Genomic DNA, 10,704 nt, shown 5'->3' on the forward strand with positions numbered 1-10,704 from the left:
CTCCAGAGACCCTTCCCCTGCAGCGAAGTCTAGGAAGAGCAACTTGCAAGAAGAGACAGTGGGAGTGGGAGAGACTCTGTCTCTCCTTCTCTCGAACTGAGACTGTAAGGAGAAGAGCTCATCTCACCAAGAGGACAAGCTATTGCTGGGTTTGAGTCCTTTCTTTAGCCCACGTTCGTTGCCTGATCCAGTACTTACCATCCATGGGGGAACGCCCTCTGGAGCCCTGCAGTCCTTCTCAATCCTGCTAAGTTCCTAGGTGACGAACTTAGCCCAGAGCAAGCAACAGGGGATCCACAGAATAACAGCTTTTTACAGCAGCGGCAGCCTCTGATTAAAATTATCAGCTTCATCAGACTGAACCAAGATCCAGGACTGCTTCTCCAAGGAAAGAGAGGTAAGAAAGTAGCATGGAGCTTGGGATGAATTTAGGAAACAAACATTCCGCAGGAGTGATTGTGGTGTGTGTGAAAATTATGGGGATGCTAGCAGTGATTAGCAAGTAACAGATCTGTTATGCATGATACAGTTTGCATCTGCCTGTGTCCTTTTTAGCTGTTTGCAAGTGGATTATATTGGGATGGCAAAAAAGAGACACAAAGACTAGTTGAAGACTGTGGAGTGCAAGAGAGGTGGTTCAGAAGTCTGTTTATGGACAGGGAGTGGTGGAGAGCATACCTGATGGGAGGATGGAAAACTAAAGTGTAAAATCTCCAGGCAGGTTGAAGGAAGGATGTTTTCTTTTAGATAGCTCTCCCTAGATGCTCAGGATCAAATCTGTCAGCATCTCACTGGAATTCAGAGAACTGCTCTTCAGAATATGCAAAAGCAGGTGCATTGTCATTCACCCCAGTGTCTCCCTGTGAAACAAGCAGTGGTGATTAGCAGGTAGATGACACAGGGAGTCAAAAGAAAAGAGGTTTTCATGCTGATTTTAGACAGCTGTTTCAGCTCTCTCTGGGTGTATGAGCCTTTCCTTTTATTAAGTGGAGATAACACTGCTTGCCAATATTTCTATGACATTTTTTAATCCCTGTGCTGTACGACTATAAAATACTAGCGTAAAGTTTCTAGCATCAACCAATGCATAAAACAGAAGATACCACTGGGAATTAATCTTTGCTTAAGCATTTAATAAACTGGAAGGAAAAGATGTAGATTAAAGCCAGCTGGAGGTTGTTTGTCTCCTCGCTCTCTTCTGATTGATTTTGCTTTATTTAGTATGTGAACATGTGGTCTCTCTCTGTTTCCTTTCTCTTGCCTTTAATCTTTTTCAATGTATAAGTCCCTGCACTCTCCCTCACCCTGAATGTGAAGGCTAAAGTTTCATTCCTTTTCTGAGGAGGAAATAAGACAGATTGAATTGAACTAGAGAAAAACTGCTGTGGGAGGGATAAGAAGAGAGAACATAAAACACATATATAAGCTCCCGGTTCAATGGCATGCTCTGAGTCAGATTTGTAGCAGAGGTGATGGGATGAGTAGTAACTCCATGAATCAAAGTGCTGAAAAGCATATTCTGACTTTGTATGAAATGAAATGCAGTCACGAAAGAACAGGAGTCTTCTTGACCAAATGCCTTGACAGGTGAGACAAGGACATCATAAAGTGACTCCTTAATAGATAAAAATCTGCATGTCTTCACACTCCTTCTTCCCCTTCGGCACATCTACATCCTTGAGGCAAAGCATCCTGAAATGAGCACGTGGCTGCACATAGGATTTTGCCTTTGATGGCGGTGGAAGCTGTTGTGATTTAATGACCAGAGATGCAAGAGTGAGGAAAGGTGAGAAGGAGAATTTGAAAGGTGGGAGTCTCAGAGTCTGTTCACGCTTCCCATTTGTTTGACCTTGGGTGGTCACTTGGCTTCCCTGTGCATTACTCTCTTCATCTGCAGGTAGCTGTGGCAGCAACTCCTTCTGCAAGCTCTTCAGTGTACAGTGACATTAGCTGAGATCCAAAGCAGTGGAATTAATTATAAGGGGGAGGACAGAAGTGCCTCTTGCACTAAAAGTAGCTGCAGTGACACAGTCCACCTCCTTTGCTTTGTGATCAGAGTTTCTTTAATCACCAGCATCTTGCAGGTTACCCGTCAGTCAGCAATGTAATTTGTAGGATTTCGACTTGTAAAGCTGCTGGCCAGCATCAAGGTCTCCCAGCGTGCACGTTCTCTACAGGACGTATAAGGCATTTGATTAAAAAGTGCAACAGTGCTCACTCCCAGATGCTGCCACACCAAGGTGTACAAAACTGACCTTCAGCAGGTGTGAAACAACAGAGTCCACTTGTCCCCATGCAGCTACACTGGTCTATCCCAGTGTGAAGAGCTGACTCATTTCTAAATGCTGAATCCAGGCTGTAGAGAAGTTTGTAGTTTTTCTCACAAAATCTACTGTCCTGCTTTTCTCTGTCAGTCAAATAAAGCCTGAGAGGGTGAAAGGAAACATCCCAAAGCAGCTCTGTCACCGTTTATCTGCCCGTGGATGCAAGACCGGTGGTTGCTATGCAGGAAAGGGTTGACTCAGGTCCAGATTGCTTTTGGGTTTTCTGCACTGTTGGAGATGGGTCCTGTTCTAAATAAAACACAGAGTGCAGTCCAAACACCAGGAGTGTTCCCTGCTGTCATTCCCACCACAGCTATTGCAATGGTACCCTAACTCTGCATGTACGTGTCCACCCAAAGTTACGTTCTGACATTACTGTCTGGCTCTAATATTATGCTGTCCTGCCTGCTGAATATAATTCAGAATGTAAGCTACACTGAGGAAAGCATTACATTTTCTTCTGTTCTTTAGATAGGGCTGAATGTGCCATTGGCGTGCAGCAAATTATAGCAATAATAATAAATAGTAGTGTTTTGCTGTTGCTTTGGGCTATAGCACAGCGCTTGTAATGATGCTGGATCAGAATTCCAGAGACTTCTTTATTTAGCAGTGACCGTGTCTTCAGTGCTGCTTTGGTGCTTAGTGCATGTTAAACAAAGTAGAAGATTTTAAGCTTTTGACTGAGATAAGTGTCAACTGCATAAAAGCTTGAGAGATAAAATTCACTCAAGGGAAAGATAGGAATCCAGATCTGGACCCAGAAGTGATCTTCCAGTGTACATAAAGTACTTGCATTGTAATATTAAATAAACAACACCTAAGTTAAATAAATGGCACAGCGGGAACCTGATTATTCTTTAATAAGCTCCTAGTAACCAAAATAAATTCTGTCAAAAACGTGCCTTCTTTCCTTTAATGGTTAGCTTCCCCCACACAGAGGTTATATTTCTCCTTTCAGCAACCCTCTTTTTTATTTTTCCATCAAAGTTTTCTGCTTCTGAGTGCTATGTCAAAATGCAATCTCCAAGGTCTCAAGACATTTTAGTTGTCAGGCATTGGAAATCTTGTCTAATAGCTATTTAAGATGGCTGTCCTTCATCTTCTCTCATGCTTGTACTTAGCACACGTGAAGACTGTGACAGGCACAACAGCTTTGTATGTGTAAAGACTGAAACTCCTATGAAATCTGCATTTCTGCAATTCCATCCATTGTCAGCCTTCCTGCTGCAATGCTGGTTGTTTGTTGATAGGGAGCTCCCACACTACCAGTCCAAACAGCAAGATTAAAATCTGATTTCTATAAGGTCACCGAAGGCACAGATCTTTGAATTTATCACCGGCCAGTGGTATTTTGTGGCTCAAACTCCCTGCATCACCAGCGAAGGTTGTATGGGACCAGTTATTTGAAGTCAACTGAGATGTCTAGTTTCCGCTGATGTCAAGCATGATTCTTGTTTCTGCCTGACTTTTGGTTGATCTAAGAAAATTATGCGCAGCTCCTATTTAGGCAACCAGATGAAGCTATCTAGGTCCTAATGGCAGCTGCAGTGGATGCAGTATATTGAGAAATCTGACCTCTGTGTTTATGTATCTAAATGAGAACCAAGCTCAACTAAAAAATCTGGTAACGTCTAAGTGACGCAAATGGTGGGAAGTAACCTGGTGTCTAAGTTGAAGCCCAGCTGATAAAATTAGCCCTTAATGTTTAAATGAAATAGCAAATTACAATTCAAAACTGTGCTATTTTCAATGTAAATGGCTTCATTTCTATATGACTTTAAAAGAAGAGAAAACACTCAACAACAGTAACAAAAGAACAAAACAAAAATCAACAAACCCCAACCCTACTCCCTGGAATTGAGACTGAAAAAATTAAGAATTTCCAGTGAAAAATGTCTGCATGTACCATTGATCTCCTAACCAGGACTGTGCTCCAGAACCTTCTTTTACAATCTTGTGGTAAAGAGCTGCACTACTCTGTCTTCCATTCAGTTTCTGGTCTTTCTTCCAACTTCACTGTTTCTTCTTTCAGGACCAAGCAATGATGAAGACCATGTCTGGTGGAAACTGCACCCTGAACGTGCCAGCCAAGAACTCGTACCGCATGGTAGTGCTGGGAGCCTCCAGGGTGGGGAAAAGCTCCATCGTCTCACGCTTTCTCAATGGCCGGTTTGAGGACCAGTACACTCCCACCATTGAGGATTTTCACCGCAAGGTCTACAACATCCGAGGTGACATGTATCAGCTGGACATCCTTGACACCTCCGGGAATCACCCTTTCCCAGCTATGAGGAGGCTTTCCATCTTGACAGGTGAGAAATAGAGGGGAAGTTCACAAATGGGGATTGGTGGGTGAAAGATCATGAGGATAGACGTTAACTTGAAAACTGTAGCCTGGAGATGACGGTTCCTTGGGAGGCAGCTAAAAGGACTGCTTGATTTTCTTGCAAATGCACTTCTCTAGAGAAATATTTCCTGGGTGGTGTGCTCCAGGCACTATAGCGAGTGCATCAGCCTCAGAACAGAGGTCCACTCACTGAAAGTCTGAAATTGAGATTTCTCCCTGGTTTATTTCCCCCATCTTCCTCTCATGCTCCATATTTTTTATTGCAGTCACAAATGAAAGGCTGAATAAAATCTCACGGGCATAAAGGGCAGCAAGGGACAAAATAAGCATGTTGTTATAAAACACAAGCAGTGCAAAATAAATGTAAACCACACAGGAACTGAATTCTAACCAAGAAAATCTCAAAGGTTTCTTTTTTCCCTAAAATTCCCAGCCTGATTCCCTTGATTTGCTATTCCAGTAAGAGAATGCTTTTACCCTTTCTCCTTAGTCTATAGTTAATCAAATGTGTTAAATGGAAAAAAAGGGGAAATGGTAGGCTCATTTTGTATGTTGTCATTGTCAAGCAATTCCTGTTGTGAGCTAAGATGTATTCTTTAATTGTCAAAGTGGCAGCAGCAATATAGTGAGCCACAGCCAAAAACAAACCCATTTTCTGGATTTGCTATCTACCCTTTTAACTAGCCAGTGAAACACGATGTTTACATCTGACCAGGCTAGTGACCACATTCAGTGAGGTCGTAGGGCTGGTTTTTGGGATGCAGATGTGAGCTTTCGTCCCTGAAAACTCTCTTAGCATGTTCCACATGAGTGTCATTCAACAGGCAATGATTTGTGTTATTTTATATTTGCAAAAGGAACTGTAAATCAGGAAATGTCAAAAGGAAATGCCAGGGGATCTGTGTCATTTATGTATTCCTTTTTTTTCCATGGTCTGTTTCTCTCGAGCAAATGAAATGACAGCAGAGCACTGCACGTTGGGAAACCTCTCATTCATGACTTAGGCATTTGGGATGGTCTGGCTGTAATTCTTCAGTTCAGGTGTTACTTCATGTGTTGTGCAGTCAAAAGGCCAAGGCTGAGTGGCTACTAGCTCCTCACTCTTCCTGGTGTCAGAGCAGACTGTGTTTTACATGGAGACAAAAATGAAAGGAAGAGAAAAGAAAAGCAATGCAGCAGAGCTGAGATAGAAACATGTTTACAAAAGGAAGCAAAATGGGCAATAACTTGCAAGTCCAGTGCAGCCCACGAACACGACTGGATATGGCTGAAGTAACATCATAGCCAAAAACCTTTTTCATAGCGCTACAGAAAGGTATGAGGAGTTAAATTAGAAGAACTGGAATTAAAGTACAGCTGAGTGAATAGATTTAAAAGGACCAGACAAAAATATGGGGAGGAGATGGCAAATAAACCTAGTGCTTTTTCAAAATTAGCTCATTTGGCACAGGCTGTGACCAACAAGCCTTTACCTTTTTTTAATTGCAGGGGATGTTTTCATCCTGGTATTCAGCTTGGACAACAGAGAATCTTTTGATGAGGTCAAGAGGCTCCAAAAACAGATCCTGGAGGTCAAATCCTGCCTGAAGAATAAGACTAAGGAATCAGCTGACCTCCCCATGGTGATCTGTGGCAACAAAAATGACCACAGTGAAATCTTTCGCAAGGTACGCTCAGATGAAGGTGAGAACCTTGTCTCCAGTGACGAAAACTGTGCTTACTTTGAAGTTTCAGCCAAGAAGAACACCAATGTGGATGAGATGTTCTATGTCCTCTTCAGCATGGCCAAGCTACCTCATGAGATGAGCCCCTCCCTCCATAGGAAAATCTCCATCCAGTATGGTGACACTTTCCAACAGAAATCTTTCCGGATGCGTCGAGTCAAGGACATGGACGCCTATGGCATGATCTCTCCCTTTGCTCGCCGTCCAAGTGTCAATAGTGACCTGAAGTATATCAAATCGAAAGTTCTCAGGGAAGGTCAGTCCAGGGAGAGGGAGAAATGCACGATCCAGTGAAGGGGGCTTGCACTTCTGTCTGAAATCATCATCCACGCTCAGTGCCTTAAAGAAAAGTGGTCTGTGGAAGCACAGAATGAGGTCATTGGGATCATCAAGAAAAGCCAGTATGTAGAAAGGATAACTCTCCTTGTGGATTCTGCTGAATCACGAATGTAAATAACACCATCCTTGTAAATGACTGGAAAAAATCATATGCCTGAGATACGAGTGCATTTCTGAGTCCTTGTAATATAGTTACTCTTCGTTCCACTTTTTGTTTAAAGAATACTGAGAAGTAAAGATGTTTCAGCCTCACCCTTACAAAGAAAGTAGGTCAAAAATGCACAGTTACTCAGTGTGCAGCTCTTGCTAAGAGAGAGAAACTTATATGTGTGTATGTGTGTATCTGTGTGTCTGTGTGTATGCGTGCATGCATGTGTGGAGCTCTCCTTTAAAAAATTAGACTTGCATTTCAAAGGGCAGCAGTCTTAACTGAGGTTGCCCAGATTGGAAGTGGACTCTGTATACGGACACATGATTCTAACTTACTTCTGAGGGAACCTGCATTAAGATCTTGATTTTATGTTTGCTGGGACAACTATCATTTGACATCGACATGAGTGTTGCTTTGTATTATAGATTTTATTTGGGATTTGGGTTTTTTTATTGTCTGGAGGTGGGTTCTTAGCAAAATCAGATGGCAAGTGCATTTGCTATCAAAACAGTGTCTACTTTCTAGCAGTGAAAGGTGTTTTCATCTGTAAAACTGTATGTACAATGACTGCAAGTGAAATTGTCCTGCAAAAAGCCAATACATTTGACTGCTTTGCAAACTTGGCGTGATAATGTTTCTCAAAGCAGCCACACTGACTCTGAATACTGTAGTACAAATGCCACCCTTTGCCTTGCTGGCTACTGGAGCAATGGTTCCTTCCTCTGCCTACATCAGCCAAGACTGACCAGATTGATGTGTAGGCTTAGACCACTTCAGAAGCAGTACTAGGTTTTCCTTCAAAATTAAGAACTGAAAGGCTGTAGGGCCAGCTCCATCATATTTCATCTGTTAACATCCCTCTAGTCATTTTGTTCATGGTTTTCCCTGTGTATGATAAAGGTTGCCTTAGTGGAAACCTTTGCACTGCAGAAGTCCTTCTGAACAGAAGCTTTGTGCTGGCTGTCCAGACAGGGCTGTGCTGACTGGCCAGATAAATCTGGGTCTGTCTGTTCAGTTCTTCCCTTTCTCAGCCCAGTCCAGGCTTCCTTGTCTCCATCTCTCTCGCTGTTCTGAGTCTGGCTTTGTTGTTCAATATGCTCCTGTGTGCTCTCAGAGCCCCTCTCAGATATGAGCTTGCCACTCTTGCTGACTGGAATGAGATGTGTGCATACATAACTGTGGGCAAAACATGGCCCCAAGACTGTACACAACAGTAGAGTAGATATGTTATATATACCTCAGAATGACCTTCAGATATCTTGTCCCTCCCTCACCCTCAAATTCTGTCCTTGGCTATATCTGTCTTGCTGTGTCCTGGGCAGAGCTGTGAGCTAGTTCATGTTATAATTTGACAGGAAATCAAGAATGATGGTTGTCTGCAAAAATTAGCCTCTGGCACTCAGAATCCCATATTCATTTATCAGCTCCACCCTTCGTTGGTACTGTATATTGACTGGTAAAATACACTGTTCTTTTATTCCTGTTGCCAAGACAGCACCTTTCAGACCATGTCTCCCTCTCTTTCCATAAATATGTACATGGTTTATGATTAAACCTGATTTATTTATTAGCTGTATCCTAGTCATTTATATTTTCTCCAAGAATAATGAGGGAAGTGCAGCTACGCAAGTGAGTTATGGGTTGAGACCCCTGATGAGATCTCTAGTAAGTTCTAGAAGAGCCTTTTGTGTCCCGTGGGCACCAGGGCTTACACACTGGTCCTTTTGTAAGAGAACTTTGTCTATACTACATATTTCTTTTTCTTCCCTTCCCTTCCCTTCCCTTCCCTTCCCTTCCCTTCCCTTCCCTTCCCTTCCCTTCCCTTCCCTTCCCTTCCCTTCCCTTCCCTTCCCTTCCCTTCCCTTCCCTTCCCTTCCCTTCCCTTCCCTTCCCTTCCCTTCCCTTCCCTTCCCTTCCCCTCTTTCCTTCTTCTTCCTTTTCCTTCCCTTCCCTTCCCTTCCCTTCCCTTCCCTTCCCTTCCCTTCCCCTCCCCTCCCCTCCCCTCCCTTTCCATTTGAATATTAACTTACATATGCAGATGCCCACAGAAGCAGACAGTTACTCTTCCCCATACCGCCTCCAATATGACAGAACAACAACTTTGTCCTTCATGTGCAGACCTGGCATGCTCATCCGTGGTGTGATTTAATGTGGATTCTGCAGAGGCATCACTGTTGCTCTCAGCAGTGTCTCCATCTTACCATCTGCACCAGCTCATCCACTGCATGAGTCTTGGTCCCACCAAGCACATGCCCACTTCTCTACAGACTCTCCACCCAAGTGCATGACTACTGAATGTACCCATGGTCAAGCTCTGTGACTCAAGTGCCACACGGACAAGGAGGGGTTCAAAATGGAGTGAGTAGGGCATGAGCACTGGCCATTGGTTGGGTTAAGGGGCTTCAGGAAGCTAAAGGAAACCTTGCACTGTAGATGATGCGCTGTCTTATTGAGCCTATGTCCACTCTCTCTGGCCTGCTGGATAAAGATGAGGTTTTAAAGAGCCTTCATAATTATCAAGTCTCTGCTTTTGTCTTACAACACTGACCTTCTTACAATTATTTTCCCTACTGTCCTTCCATCTCCACCTTTCCTCACCCTTATATGTCCTCACATTCCTGCCATTTTCATCATGGATATGAAGCCAAAGGGTACGGAAAAAAAATGTTGCGGTGTCAACAAGGGCACAAGAGTAGGGGAAGCTGAAGACCAAGGAGCAGATGCTCACTGAGATATGCTGGATCCCACAGGATGACTGTGAGCCCCAGCTTCACAGTCCAGCTTCACTTTCTAGGGTACAAAGCATCTGAGAAACTAGCTGGGAAGAAAGGTAAAGGCAGCATTTCCGTCACCCACAGAAACAAGTGGCAACAAGCAGATGATCTTATTAAAGTAATCCTAGTCTTTTCTCTGCATTTGGTTACTGATGACAAGTGCTTTTAAAGTTAGATTATCATGCTCCCGAGGATATATTTTTTTGTTTTTGTTTTTACTTTTTCATTAAAGTAATTCTATTAATATTCATATATTATTTGGGCTGTAGAAGTGCTTACAGCCCCTAAACCAGACAGTATGTGTATCAGTTTTTTATTCACAGTTAACAGCCATTATGTTCTGTGGAAAGGCCTGGGTCTGGAAAACAGAGAGCAAGGCTACCTGTTTGCACAGGGTCATAAGGCAAGGCAGGAAAAGGAAAAGAGAACTATTTCTTCTCTGCTAACCTCGGAATGTGGCTGGCTGTAAACTAGAGCAGGGAAGAGCTCTAAGGGAAACTATTATGTGTGCAAAGAAACTGTAAAATCTTGAAGGAGCAAAAAGCAGAACAACAGTCAGGCTTTCGAAGCAATAGAAAGAAAAAATACTTTTTCTTTTTTTTTTATCTCCTTGAGATTCAAGGGGCCTGGACAGAACTTACTGAAACCCAAAAAGTCATGAAAATATACAGGACTAAGGGCAGATCTGGAGGAAGGGATTCTCTGGCAAAGATGCTGCAAGCAGGTGTTCTTTTACTTGGTTTTACCTAGTGTAATTAAGTTGCTTTGTTCCAATAGCTACCTTGACCTACGTTGAAGTATATAAAATCTAGCATTAGTGGTACAAAACCTCACCAATGTTTTTAATGTGCCTACTTTCAGGACAACAAGCAGGGACATGCACCTAACTGAGGATCAGACACAGCCCTGGAATAAGACAGGGCTGAGATTTATTTTGTACAATGCTCTACACAACAAGAAAGTCCTTGTCCTGAAGAAATTACAAGTCAACACATTATAGAAGCAACTATAAATAATGACAAAAATGTAATTAAGTCACAGGGTC

At 42.9% G+C, this 10,704-nt stretch overlaps 1 protein-coding gene across 1 annotated transcript; it reads left to right on the forward strand.

The window, feature by feature from the left end:
- The first annotated feature begins 273 nt into the window (after positions 1–273).
- On the forward strand, positions 274–7,004 carry RASD2 (RASD family, member 2). The gene is made up of 3 exons (XM_009877766.1): positions 274–397; positions 4,357–4,636; positions 6,160–7,004. Exons 2-3 carry the CDS (start codon positions 4,366–4,368, stop codon positions 6,687–6,689), a joined length of 801 nt encoding a protein of 266 aa, XP_009876068.1. The 5' UTR covers positions 274–397; positions 4,357–4,365; the 3' UTR covers positions 6,690–7,004.
- Positions 7,005–10,704: the final 3,700 nt, after the last annotated feature.

Source organism: Apaloderma vittatum, unplaced genomic scaffold (genome assembly GCF_000703405.1).
Source record: "Apaloderma vittatum isolate BGI_N311 unplaced genomic scaffold, ASM70340v1 scaffold14470, whole genome shotgun sequence".
Lineage (NCBI taxonomy): Eukaryota > Metazoa > Chordata > Aves > Trogoniformes > Trogonidae > Apaloderma > Apaloderma vittatum.

Coding starts and splice junctions, on each gene's coding strand:
- RASD2 (XM_009877766.1), top strand. CDS start 4,366: ATGATGAAGACCATGTCTGGTGGAAACTGCACCCTGAACGTGCCAGCC. Junction 4,637..6,159: donor GAGGCTTTCCATCTTGACAG/GTGAGAAATAGA, acceptor TTTTAATTGCAG/GGGATGTTTTCATCCTGGTA.